General features: G+C 45.4%; 1 protein-coding gene across 1 annotated transcript in view; it reads right to left on the bottom strand.

Annotated features, from left to right (window-relative positions):
* Positions 1-14,727, bottom strand: part of SLC12A2 (solute carrier family 12 member 2) — a 109,522-nt gene extending 94,795 nt beyond the window's left edge. Inside the window, exon 1 of the mRNA XM_034774901.1 lies at positions 13,496-14,727. Coding sequence (XP_034630792.1) covers positions 13,496-14,137 — 642 coding nt within the window. The 5' untranslated portion in view covers positions 14,138-14,727. The remainder of the gene's footprint in view (positions 1-13,495) is intronic.

Below are 14,727 nucleotides of genomic sequence, written 5' to 3'. Positions count from 1 at the left end.
CTCTGTACACCAGTATCAGGTATGCTATTTGGTTCAGCACCTATTTCAGCTCAGTAACTATCAAAGCATTTGGCACACAAATTCCTGGATGGTTCAGTATATGAATAACTTCTCTTCTTTCGCAAGTACAGTGTAGCATTAAAAAAGGAAGGAAGACTGCTTAGAAGCTTCAAACCTTATCAGTGCAACAAAGTGTTGAAATCAGACTACTCTGATTGTTGCATGTCTACCTCACTTGACCACATTATGCATATTTGTTGCCCCTGACAAGCATTACCCAATGCACTAGAGAAAGATCAGCAAAACCTCCAAGCCCTGCTTGAGGCACCCAAGGGAGATTTTTTTAAGTCAGCATACAGCCAGGCTGAAAAGCTTTGAAGGTCAAAGCTTTGAAACTGACGCATCAGGACTCGGTTCTAGTCAAGCCCACATCAGCACAGACCTCCCTTCCATGTCCCCATAAGCCCAATTGTCTAACTGACCCACTGAAATGCCCAGCACTAACAACACTGAGTTCAAGGGCTCCGTTATGAATCTGCTTAGACACTTCGAGTCTGTGGTAGGAAATTTCAGTTTACTGAATGAAGCACAGCCTTCTTACAAGAGGCTCACCTAAATCAAGGCAAACCACCCCTCCTAGATCAAACAACCAGTTTACATCAAGGAATTCTAATTTTACCCTCCTGCATTCTCAAGCTTGAAGTGCAACAGAGAACAACAATTTAGGTCTCACTGGATGTTCCAGTGGAGAGTTAGGATCTCTCCATGCAGTTGGAATGCTTTTTTGCCTCCATTGATGTTCACAGTTGGGGGAGAGAGGGGGGAAGAATTCAGCATAAAAAACTCCGGCCTCAACCCCAACATGCCTGTCCCTCTTATACTGATGCTTCACAAACCACTTTCAAGGCTCCCCCTTGAATAGGGACAGGTTGAAGATAGTAACTCACCCTATCTGGACTTAGATGAATCAGAGGATCCTGATGTTAAATACATCCCTGCCTATAGGGGAACAGAGACCTTGACTTTAAAAGGGAGGACCTCATTCTCCACCAAATCTCTCCCCAAATTCTTACCAAAGTTGCCCTAGATAATTGTTGAAGCCAACATAGTAATCTATAAGGGCCATAAATGAGGGACCCAGAAATCCCTATGAAATATGAATTGTGCCCTTACACCCATTTTGAATCAGGTGGTGAGAACGTGTGATTGACTTCTCCCACAGCTGCCTCCGTCCTGAAGGCAGACAAAGGGGAGAGAAATAAAGGCTACATGACCAAAAGTCAGGTTGAGCTTTGTATGAAAACCGCTATCCTAGTCAATTCTCTCATCCTCAAAGGCACACCTGGCTCATCTTGAGGAATGGGCAATATTGGATACTATATATGGTGACAATGGACACACCCTCACCAGTCTGCAAGCACCTGGGTCCCTAGAAAAGTTCCAGAGAAACTGGGTAGCCACCTTAGATCAGAAAAAGGCTGTTTGGGGAGCATGTAGAGTGGTTTTACAAAAGGAAGAAACATAGCATTGCATTTTCTATGGCCTGCATCTCACCCCAGGGGTCCTTCCTTCCAGAGTAGGATAAGATAGGTTTTGCATCAACTGGCTTCCAGGGTTTACTGAGCCTTTAGTTTCAGAGTAGCAGCCGTGTTAGTCTGTATCCGCAAAAAGAACAGGAGTACTTGTGGCACCTTAGAGACTAACAAATTTATTAGAGCATAAGCTTTCGTGGACCACAGCCCACTTCTTCGGATGCATATAGAGTGGAACATATATTGAGGAGATATATATACACACATACAGACAGCATGAACAGGTGGGAGTTGTCTTACCAACTCTGAGAGGCCAATTAAGTAAGAGAAAAAAATTTTTTTGAAGTGATAATCAAGCTAACCCAGTACAGACAGTTTGATAAGAAGTGTGAGAATACTTACAAGGGGAGATAGATTCAATGTTTGTAATGGCTCAGCCATTCCCAGTCCTTATTCAATCCTGAGTTGATTGCGTCTAGTTTGCATATCAATTCCAGCTCAGCAGTCTCTCGTTGGAGTTTTTCTGTTGTAAGATAGCCACCCGCAGGTCTGTCATTGAATGGCCAGACAGGTTAAAGTGTTCTCCCACTGTTTTTTGAGTATTATGATTCCTGATGTCAGATTTGTGTCCATTAATTCTTTTGTGTAGAGACTGTCCAGTTTGGCCAATGTACATGGCAGAGGGGCATTGCTGGCACATGATGGCATATATCACATTGGTAGATGTGCAGGTGAACGAGCTCCTCATGGTATGGCTGATGTGATTAGGTCCTACGATGATGTCACTTGACTAGATATGTGGACAGAGTTGGCATTGGGCTTTGTTACAGGGATAGGTTTCTGGGTCAGCGTTTTTGTTCAACGATGTGTGGTTGCTGGTGAGTATTTGCTTTAGGTTGGGGGGTTGTCTGTAAGCGAGGACAGGTCTGTCTCCCAAGATCTGTGAGAGTAAAGGATCATCTTTCAGGATAGGTTGTAGATCTCTGATGATGCGCTGGAGAGGTTTTAGTTGGGGGCTGAAGGTGACAGCTAGTGGTGTTCTGTTATTTTCTTTGTTGGGCCTGTCTTGTAGGAGGTGACTTCTGGGTACTCGTCTGGCTCTGTCAATCTGTTTTTTTCACTTCAGCAGGTGGGTATTGTAGTTTTAAGAATGCTTGATAGAGATCTTGTAGGTGCTTGTCTCTATCTGAGGGATTGGAGCAAATGCAGTTATATCTTAGAGCTTGGCTGTAGACAATGGATCGTGTGGTGTGTCCTGGATGGAAGCTGGAAGCATGTAGGTAAATGTAGTGGTCAGTAGGTTTCCGGTATAGGGTGGTATTTATGTGACCATCGCTTATTAGCACAGTAGTGTCCAGGAAATGGACCGCTTGTGTGGACTGATCTAGGCTGAGGTTGATGGTGGGATGGAAATTATTGAAATCATGGTGGAATTCCTCATGGGCTTCTTTTCCATGGGTCCAGATGATGAAGATGTCATCAATGTAGCGCAAGCAGAGTAGGGGCGTTAGGGGACAAGAGCTAAGGAAGCACTGTTCTAAGTCAGCCATAAAAATGTTGGCATACTGTGGGACCATGCGGGTACCCATAGCAGTGCCGCTGACTTGAAGATATATATTGTCCCCAAATGTGAAATAGTTGTGGGTGAGGACAAAGTCAAAGTTCAGCCACCAGGTTAGCTGTGACATTACTGGGGATACTGTTCCTGATAGCTTGTAGTCCATCTTTGTGTGGAATATTGGTGTAGAGGGCTTCTACGCCTTTAGTCAACACCATTACCTGGACTTTATTCTCAGAAGCAGACTGGAAGCCTTTTAGTCCTGATTGTCCCTGCTCAACTCGGACACACAGACATTAGGTTTCAGAAAGCCATCCTGACTGCATGCATTTCACTCCCCTCTCCCCCCAAAAACACACCACAATGTTTTTTTGTTTATCAATGCCAGGAAGAATTGCTGCAGGGAAATCCAATCTGGCCTGGCAAAGAGCAATCAAGGCAGTGTCACAGGTGAAAGACGAAAGGGGGTTTACTCTAGATATTTCCTGACACACAGAGATCAGGAAACTGCATCAATATCTAGTCAAAAAAGTTCAAGGTCATTACCCCAAGAACCATCACTCCTCTTCTGGATATAAGAGAATGACTGTGCATCCTCTGGACTTTGAAGATGCTTACAAGCATATAGAGATACTTCCTAAACAACAGCAGGATTTGCTGTAGCGAGAACAGCACTGCCAGTTATGTCTTGCCTTTTGTGGTGGCATAAGCTCTGCATTTTTTTTATTAAATGCACTCCTATCCTGTGTAGATACTTGGACAATTGAGGGATTAGAGATAACACTCTGGTGAGTGCTGAAACATCAATCTGTCACCACTGGGGTGCCAGAGTTGTTAGAATTCAAGACTGACTGCTGGGATTCTGGTAGTTATTGGTAGGGCTCTGTGTCTGTCACAGAAGCTGAGGAAGTCATGGATTCCGTGACTTTCTGCAACCACCATAACTTCTGCAGCGGCCAGTGTGGCTGGCTCTGGGGCCAGCTGATCAGGTGGCTCCAGGGACAGCCACACTGGTGGCTGCTGGAGCTGTCATGGGGTCAGCCGCACCAGTGGCTGCTCAGGTGGCCCCAGGCAGGTGGTCCTGGATACCGCCCGAGCAGCAGCCGGTACGGCTGGACTTGGGGACTGCCGGCTGCCTCCAGGACCGCTGCTTAGGATCAGCCGCTGCTCAGCAGCCCCCGGCAGCTGGTGCCGCTGGCCCCAGGGCACATCCCCGCCCCCCCGCAGCGCCTCTCCCAGCAACAGCTCCCTCCAGGGACCTCACAGAGCAGCGGCCCCCCAGCTAAAATTTAGTCAGGGATTTTTATAGTACAAGTCATGGTCAGGTCATGGGATTTTATTAAAAATACTCATGACTAAATCGTAGCCTTAATTATTGGAATACAAAGCCTCCCAAGTAGTTTCCATGGCAGATCACTATTAAAAGGTTTTCAAGTGGACTTTGAGGTCCTAATGGAAGAAAACAATACAAGGACTTTCACAGCACACCTGGCTAACAGACTCTAAGCCTCTTTAGCATGGTAGGAGACAAGAGGCAATATTTAATTTGAAATCCATTACTAAGACACCTCTCATCCAGACTGTAGTGATGACAGATTTGTCCACCATGAGAGGAACTATGAATACAGAACGCCACACACTGAGAACATGGTCTATCCAGAAACAGTAGTTGCACATCAGATGTCCTGAAAATGCAAGCAGTCTAAGAACCTTTAGAGACCTAGTATTACACAAGGTGGTCCTGGTTCAAGTAAACAAAACAGAGAGACACCAAGTCGCACCTGCTGGCAGCCCTGCAGCACAGGAAAGAGCTTTATTCTATAAGATTTTCCAAGCTGCCACATACATGGCAGAGAAGATCGTCATCATGCAATTTATATTACCGATTCTTACTGGTGGTCCTTAGATAAGAGAGAGTCAGCACAGCTTTGACTAGTCAGGGACACCAGAGATGAGTTTCTTTACTACCCACTGCTACAAGCTGCCAATCGTCTCATGGCATGAAGGAGACCACATTAGCAAAGAATGTCTTCACCTATATATTTCCTTTCCACCAGCCCAACTCACAGAATAGATTCTGCAATTCTCAATAGAAAAAACACTCAGTGACCATATACCGACCGGCCCAGACAGATTTTAAACTGTTACAGATAGCTAAAGGCAGTCCCATCAACCTGAGAATTTGGACTCAGATCTCTCAACCAGGGTATTAGCCCAGCCTCTCCGTCACAAGGTAGAGATCATTAAGCATAAAGGGTAACATTTTCAAAAGTTAAAAGTTTAAATAACTTAGAAGCCTAAATCCTCCCACTGACTTTCAATGGCATTTAGGCACTTTTGAAAATGTTACCCGCCAACTCCAAGCCTACCATTTTCAAGGTCATCTTCCATACGAACCTGTAACTCCAAAGAGAGAAGGTTTGCAGGGAGGTACAATCAGGCCCAAGGGGACTCCTTCTACTTCAGGGGTTCTCAACCTTTTTCTTTCTGAACACCCTCCCCTCCCCCAACATGCTATAAAAACTTCATGGCCCACCTGTGCCACAACAATTGTTTTTCTGCATATAAAAGCCAGGGCAAGCATTAGGGAGGTAGCAAGCAGGGCAATTGCCCAGGGCCCCATGACACAAGGAGCCCCGTGAAGCTAAGTTGCATAGGCTTCAGCTTCAGCCCTCGTGGCAGGGCTCAAAGCCCTGGGCTTCAGCCCCATGTGATGGGGCTTTGGCTTTCTGCTCTAGGACCCAGCAAGTCTAATGCCAGCCCTGCTTGCCAGACCCCCTGAAACCTGCTCACAGCCCCCAGGCTCCTGGTTGAGAACAACTGCTCTACTTGGCTCACAAAGACTGCTGGCTCTCTACCTGCAATCCCAACTGAAAGTCTAACTGCATCCTAGTTTGACAGCTATTACAGACTAACCAGAGATAGACCAACACCTTAGCAATCCCGGTCATCAAATTAATACAGGGATTGACACTTTTGTTGTTTTTAATAAAACCCCCTATGCCATCCAATTATTAACATGATCCTGACAAAGTTGATGAAAGTTTAGATTGATCCATTCAGTACCTGAAAACTCAGGTTTCTTCTATGAAGGTCAGTTTTCTGGTGGCAGAAACTTTAGGTTCTTAGTTTCTCTCAATTTGAGCTATTTACCAATTTATTTTATGCCAGATTATATAAGGAAATGCTGCAGACTCATCCAAAATGCCTCTCCAGAGGCAGTGTTGGAAATACACATTAACTCGGTGTTTTAAAACAAAAAAGTGGTACTTCTTCCATGCTTTGCCAACAAAGTAAGTTTATCAATGTGAGACATCACTCATAGAAGTTCAAGTGGATATCCAAAATGCATGTTCTCCTGTCTCAGGTTCCCTTCACTGGAGTCCAAATACATACATGGCCTTTATCGAGTGGACTTCCTCGAGGTATCATATGATCCACCGAGCTTCTTCAGCTTCACTTCCCTTTGAGGGAGCTTAGATGCCCTATTTGACCCTGTGGATAGGTCTATGCCACAATTAAACACATGGGGGTTAGCCCGTGTCAGCTAACTTGGGCCAGCCATGGGAGTTTAACTGCGGTGTAGCCATAGCGTGTTAGGCTCCTTCTTGAGTAGGGTTGGAAAAAAAAGGGGAAGTACTCTCTCAAGCCTAACAACCAGTGGTGCCAAAAAATGCTGTCATAGTGTATTGTGCAGATCTTCATACCATGAACTTCCCTCATTTGTTACATGCTCTGATGAGCAAGAAGTAAACAATGTTGATATTTAACGTATTATGAGAGGCATCCACGTTAGCACCTATGAGATGAACGGGATAATTTGGACCCCTTAGAACTATTGTTTCAGGTTCTGCAAATACAGGCAGATGTGACTTCATCCATTAGCCTCAAATGTGACCCGAGTGGAACTCAGTGACCATAACAGCAGAGACCTTTTGTTAAAGAGTTAGATTGTGGAGAACAAGAAAAGAGCATGAAAGAGTTGCCTGTATGCTGTAGTGTTATATACCAGTTAAGCCCTGATAACCCTACAGTCTTGTCAGAATTCTTTCCACACCCATCCCATTGATATTCCTAAGAGGACCATTTCTAAACAGATGTCTAATTGTACATCACAGTGCAACGATCCGGCTGGCCTGAAACTAGGCATTGTTAAGGCTCAATGAGTTGACGCAAAACTGCCCCTTTGGATTGTTTCAAAGATGTTTCCACACAAACGTCTCTAAAGTATAGCTACATGGTCCTCTCAGTGCATTTAGAGCATTGTTGGCTTTGACTTCCAGGAGAGGATCCAGTTTCAAGGTAATTTTTCTTTTGAGATATCCCTCATGCTTACCATGCAGAAGTGAGAATCTTACAGAGACAATGGCCCTGATTCTCATGGCATGCTACTCTTACAGTGATGCAGCTGCACCAGTATATTTGTGCTGCTGTAGCATTTACTGGTGACACTAAGAGCTTCTCCCATCGGTGTAGGTACTCCATTTCCCTGAGAGGCAGTAGCTATGTTGACGGGAGAAGCCCTCCCATCGATATAGCGTTGTCTACACCAGGAGTTTGGTCAGTATAACTGCATCACTCGAGGGGGTGGATTTTCCATATCCCTGACTGACATAGTTATACCAACATAGGTTTGTAGTGTAGACTAGGGCTGAGAAGCAATAATGAACAGCAGCCCTAACACTGGCAGATCCAGCCACCCAAGGATTCCCCCCTGCATAAGGCAATCCTCAGGTGGAATAGAGCTGCTGTAGTGGCTATTGCCATAGTCCCCAACAGAGAGATATGGCTGGGGAAGAGGCACCACAGTCAGAGGCCCCTGAATCTGGCTGATCCCATTGTCAAAATGACCCCTTCGGTATACGGGCAACCACCAGGCTGTTCTAGTGTACACTAGAAACCAGGCTGGCACCTGACAGCTCCAGGTGAATGTGAATGTGGCTGGAAGTCACTTTGGCTCCACCTCAAAATCTGTACCAAAAATAATTTGGCCAAGCTGGTGAATCTGGCCCAGTACCTCTAAAGAGGGGAAGGTTATTTACTGTCATTCTGCTTCCCTAATACTGTCACAATGCCAGATACCCACTTATCCACCCGACTGCCCCTCTGAGTTTGTAGGTGTTTCCTTTGTCTTCTCCCCACACTATTTTCATTATAGGCATAACTTTACTATCCTGTTGATCATCTTTAACTTCTTCTTTCCCCTTAGAGCTTTGCCCCTTTGCCAAAAGAACAGAATAAAATGTTCAGAGAGCAGCATTTATACTTGCTAGAAAGTAGAGAACAGCTATCAGGAGAAGGCTTGGCTCAGAAGCTACCCAGTTACTACTGCCCTTAAGGGTCAAACAAGGGGCACTAAGGAGTTGGAGTACTTCATGTGTTGCATTAAAAACTAAGTTCTTTCTCATAAAGTTTATAAAGTTTTAAATATTAGGATGTTACACTACTGCTTCATCTACATTTAAAAGTTAGATTAATATAGCTACATTGCTCAGACTGCGGAAAAATTTCACACCGTAAGTACCGGAGTTAGGTTGACCTAACCCCCAGTGAGACGTGGCTAGGTCGATGGAAGGATTCTTTTGTCAACCTAATTACCACCTTTCAGAGAGTTAGTTTAACTACAGGGATGGAAAAACCCCTTCCATCGATGTAGAAAGCATCTACATTATGGTGCTACAGTGGCAAAGCTGAGCCAATGGAATATATACATACCACAGGTGAAGTTATAAATATATTTATGTACAGTCATGGTAATCCATCACCTGCAATACTGTCTAGTTTTGAGTACCTTTAACTGGAGATGTTCAAGTCCTGGATGAGCGGTAACCAAGAACTGTATTATAAGCATGATGAAGTCTTCAGCTTAGAATTTAGAACATCTCTCACCTCATGTTCTTCAAGACCAAATTTCCGTCCCTCTCCCCCTCCCCCATTCTCCCAGTGGCATATATGTAACAGAACCGGCTCTTACATGGTTTTAAAGAAAACCACAGCGAAAGTCAGACAACATCAAATAGCTCCACAGAACAGAACTTCTCTGCAGTTTTCTTCTCACTCTTCCTGTCCCACCCCCAAATAACCCCTCATTTCAATTCTAGACCTCTGTTCAACAGGGACCGGCACTTATGCTAAGCAGCATTTTAGTGATAGGAGAAATGACTTCTGGGATCTCATGCCTGTCCCTCTACCTAACACCCTATAGTAACTCAAGGGGAAGAAACTGTTTTAAAGGATCAAGTCACTAATCAGATCAGCAAAGGACAGACTGATCCACCCAAAGTTGAGCTTGGCTCTCTCACCCACCCTCTGACTGGTCTCTATCTGAGCACAAAAGCCTGACAAAATCAGCATGTGGCACCCTGTATGTCCATTTCAATATGAGACTTGAACCAGGGCTTTGGAGCGGAAACCCGGAGCTGGAGCGCGGACCAGTAGGTTTTATGCCTGGAGCTGGAGCAGAGCAATTCAAAAATTTGATTGCTCCAAATCCCCTGTGGAATACAACAGAAAGCAACTCATCCATTTGAATTTACTAATTCCTAGTGCTCACTCCCCCACTGATAAGAGCTGGAAACAGCTTCAAACACCCAAAATTATATCCGAGCCTCTGTTTCCATTAGTAGAAAGTTAGGCTGATCAACTCAAGTATCATCCAGATGCCAAACCAGTGCAACTGTTCAAATAAACATATGAATTTTATACAACAAATAGTTTCAAGTACTACATCTTTTCCCCCTCCCCCAGTCACACAAATTATAAAAAACACAAAAAAGGACTTCTAAAATGTGTCTTCCTCCACCCACCGAGTGAGCTATACCAGAACCACACAAGCAAAAAAGGAAAGAATGAAAATGATACAAAGTATTGTAAAATACAGTAAACTAAAATAAGATAAGACAAGACTGTTTTCCCCCTTATCTTTCACTTAGAAGTAACACACCAATACTGGCCTCAATGAGTATGTCTACACTGTAGCTGGCAGCAAGACTACCAGCGCAGTAGACAGACTTGTGCTATTATGGTTCAAACCTGCACACTAAAAACAGCAGTGTGGACACTGATGCACAGGCAGAAACTCAGGCTAGCCACTGAAACTTGGCTCACCTGACCCCCTAGGTCTATCTCCACCAGTGCAACAATGTCAACACTTAGCACACTAGCTTAAGCCCCACTAGTGCAAGTCTGTTTACCCAAGCCAAGAGGCTTGCTCTCAGCTGTAGTGTAGACATACTCAAAAGGCACAATGACAATTTACGTGAGCTGCACTACTAAGTCTTTGCCATCTCCACATGTATATGAAGATAGTTACAGTTATTGTGAGAATCACAAGTTATAATTTTTAACTGTATTAGATTAATATAACTTTTGTATTACAAAAAAGCTGGAGAATATCCTTCACTGATTGCATCATGTTCAAGTGTGCAGATGTAATAAAGGCATAGTCTAGTGGTCTAAACCCATGACTGGAAGTTAGAAGCACCTGAAGTTGGGGGGGGGGGGGAAGAAGAGGAGAGGGAGGTTGTTTATTTTCATAGGGTTTAAAAAAAAAAAACAGGTGAAATTGACAAGGCCATGTTGTGCCATCTGTTTCTAAACTCGACACCCCAATGTTTTAAGAAATGGCAGCATTGTGTGACCTCCAGATGCATATATAATAGAAATACCACAACTACATGCTTCAAGAGAGGTAAAGACAGAGGCATTAGATGCAATTATATATAACATACACATGTATTTAGAATGCCCAAGTTCCTTTATCAGACAAACTACATCTGTCAGACTTACCCTCACCATTTCACTTTTCGTATCTCTAAAACTAAGGATACTTCTCTACCTGATGGGAGAGTTGAGGGCATTTACTTGCTACTATCTATTAGGTGCTTTGAAGGTGAAGCACACTGAAGAGCTAAATATTATTCAATGTGCAGCGTTCCAATTATAACAATTATCTTTTCATACATTTGTAATACCAGATTGTTCAAAAATTAGAGGAAAACGCATATTACACTTACAGAAACAACAAGTTGTGTGTTTGAAAAAGTATCAAGTATTTTTTTTTTTTTTTTTTTTTTTTTTTTACACAGACACTTGTCTACACCAAGGAACAAATCCATGACAAGTTTTAAAATTATTAAATTTGATATATTTTTTTTTAAAAGCAAAGCATCAAAATAATAAGTGGTTAAGTTGTGAAGTACTATCTCCCCACATATACCCCTGCTGTCTCCCTGCCCCCCACCCCCTCCCCGAACCAAGATAATAACTCAGGAAGCTTAGTAAAACTCTACCTAATAAAATGTGTTCAAGGAATCATGCTTGTTTAGAACAAACATGCAAAGTTTCACCCCAAAATGTAGCTTAAGGAAGTTGAAAAGCTCATGAAGTCATAGGCTTAGAATTAGATTGCTTCTTCAATTGCTATGCTGTAATCAAAGCCGTGAAATCCTGTCGAACCTCTGAGGTTCAAATTCTAAATCTTATGGTTTAAATTACGTTGGATTGTGATGGAAAGAATATTTAAGCACTATCCCTCTTCCCATCCCCCCAAGAAAGATTTTTTTCCCCACCCCACATGTTGGATTAATGCCAGATACTACACGCACAAACTCTATATGTTGTATACATGAAAGAAACCAAAATAATGGTAAATGGCCACTCATGTTCCACATTAATTTATAAACAGGATTCTAAGGGAGAGAAATATGAATGAGATAAGACAAGAAAGATGATAGCAACAACAGTAATATTTAATTGTTACCGATAAGATAGAAAACACACATAGAAAAACATCACATTTCAAAGAAGTGTGTTAGCATTTACATTGGACACGTGGAAACTTCAGCACTTTTGGTGATACAGCGGTCTATTTAAGTGGCTCTAGATTCAAGGTTTTAACAGGACTCAACAAACCTGCTCTGAACTGCATGAAACACAGCAGTTGCCTCTTTCCACTGCCTTGGGTCAAATGTTTGACTATCTATTTTTTATGAAGTTATGACTTGAGAATTATACTGTATAATCTGTTCACAATGTGTGTTACTCCTACTAATCTTAGCAGGAGTTATATAGTGCACGCAATGAGCATTTTTAAATTAAGTATTTAGAATTCAGAAGGAAGTAGATCAACGATGCAGACTATATGAGCTAGTGTCAAATACAATGCATCATGAATTTAAAACAGGCTAAGCTCTAAATTAATTTAGGTGAAATTCTATTAGAAATATATGAGAAAAGGAAATAGCTTTGTGGTATGCACTAATCAGTAGTACAAAGGGGAAAAAGTTACTGAAGACAAAACAATGCTATTAAGCACAACTGCTAATACAAAGCATTGAGAGCTAGGATGAAAAGAGGTCAGAACACACAATTTTCCTTATTTTTATCTCCAAAGAGTCTTAACAAAAAGTAATTCACATTTGCCAAGTTTTACCTAGACCAGAAATAGTCTTTAATTAGTAATAAAATTAAAAAGTCTCTAACCCATGTCCATAAACGCAGGTTTCATTCAGCAAGATATCAGCATCTGAAGATATTCAGAGATTATAAAGCCAGAATGAGCCATTGCTATAATTTAGTCTGAACCCAGTATAGAACAGACCATAGAACTTCCCTTGACTTCTGTTTGAACTAGATATCTCTTTTAGAAAAGCATATCTATACACTATGCAGAAGCTTTAACTGTTATGTCTCCAGCAACATACTGACTACTCCAAAAGGTGGCAGAAGCTTAAAGTCTTGTTATATCTAGTACCCAATAGAATTTAAAGGAACCTGCAAAGAAGATAGACAAGGAAGAGACTCAATTACAATAATGAAACTTACTTTTCCTTCCCTTCCAAAATAGGCTTTAATTCAAAATAAGGGGTAAAGAGTGTTTCATGTGAGCTCTTCTATTTTTTGTGTAAGGAAGGAGAGCAGAATGATTTAATGACTCCCACTTGGGAGAGCGAATCTCTTACTTGTAATTACCTTTTCCCTATCTACCCGATCATAGATTCTCCTCTCAGTTGCAATAAAATCATTACAGGTATAACTGTGACTAGCTCCTACTGCTCCGTGCCCCAATTCCTGCACACCTTTATATCGCTGAGTGGCAAGTTATTGTTGTTTCCGTTTTCCTCCCAATACAAATCTACATTTATCTCAAACCGGCTCGTGGACAACGGGAACAGACCTGGGGGGGGGGGGGGGGGGGTGTCTTCTGGTTGTTTCTCCGTTGGCCAAATTCAGACGGGGGGGGGGGGCAAAGGCCTCCTATTTCAACCCAGCGGCCCCTGCTCAGCTCAGATCTGAGTTATCTGGCCCCCACGTGGAAAGAGGAAGGAAGCGGGGCGACTCTAAGCATGGGCACCATCAGGCTGAAGCACTGGGCTGAGGAATGGAGATGCCTGCAGTCTCTTACCTTGTCTAGCTCATCGTGCAGCTCGGCCAGGCTGGGCCGGATGAGCTTCTCGCCCAGCTCGGCGGCCGTGTGCCGGTAGTGGTCTATCCTAGGCACGGCGTCCATGGTGTTGTGGCCGAAGGTGCGCAGGTAGTAGGTGTTGGTGTGGGTATCATAGTAGTAGTGGTGATGCCCGCCGCCGCCGCCGCCGCCCCCAGAGTGGAGGCTGCCCTCGCTCAGCACCGTGTCGCCCCCGTTCTGGAAGCTGACACCGCCGCCCTCCAGGCCCCCGCCGTGCTCAGCCGGGCTCTCATCACCGGCCGATGGGTCCACAAAGTTCACCCGAAACCTGCCCTTGGCTTCCTCGCTGCCCTTCGCCGCCGCGCCGCCCTGCCCGCCAGGTTTCTGGGGCTCGTCCGCCGCCGCCCGGCCAGAGCCCTCTGCCACCAGGTCCACCTGGAAGCGGCTCTGGCTCGGACCCAGCGGTCTGCACAGAGCATCCCCGGCCGCTGTCGCCGGAGACAGCCCCGCTTCGGGCTCAGCGCCTGCGGCCGGCGCATCCCCAACGCGAGCCGGCAAACGTGACGATTCCTCAGCGCCTCCCGCCGCTGCTGTCGCCTGCTGCTGCCGGGTGGAGCCGGACGGCGGCTGTTTCCCCTCCATGTCTCCGGCTCAGGCTGCAGCGAACAAGCGACAGCCCCGGCTGTCTCTGAAACCCGAGCGGCGGCTCCGCTGCTTTAAACGTCCAACCACCAGCCGGGCTGCCCCAGACCACGCAACGCGCCGCGCCCGCCCCTCCTCGCCTCGCCTCTCCCCTCCCTCCGCCGCAGCGCCAGGTGATGATGATGCTGCTACTGCCGGGGCGGCTCTTCTGTCTCGTCCGCCCGCAACAAGCCCCTGACCCCGGAGAGACGGGCAGGAACAGCCGCCTTGCTGCGCGCTCCGCACCGGCACTCCGCGCGGGGCCAGCGACCCCCGCCCCCGGCCAGGCGTCCCGGCTGAGGAAACACGCGGTGCCCGCTCCCCGCTGAGCTGCCTGACCTAACCCCAGAGCCACCCTGACGCCGGCGAGCGGCGAGCCCGACACCCCGAGCAAGGGCCCCACGCACGGCACTGATACCCCGAGCAGGAGGCGGAGCGGCGCTCGCCCAGCCCCGAGGCACTGACAGCGCCGCGCTGCGAGCAGCCGGCAGAGCGGGCCGGGCTCAGCCAATCGCCGCTCCGCGCCGCGGCTCGGGGCTGGGTCTTTAAAG

This window comes from Trachemys scripta, chromosome 6 (assembly GCF_013100865.1).
Source record: "Trachemys scripta elegans isolate TJP31775 chromosome 6, CAS_Tse_1.0, whole genome shotgun sequence".
NCBI classification, from domain to species: Eukaryota; Metazoa; Chordata; order Testudines; family Emydidae; genus Trachemys; species Trachemys scripta.
Note: the sequence above shows the minus strand (reverse complement) of the source record. Positions and strands in the feature narration are given on the sequence as shown.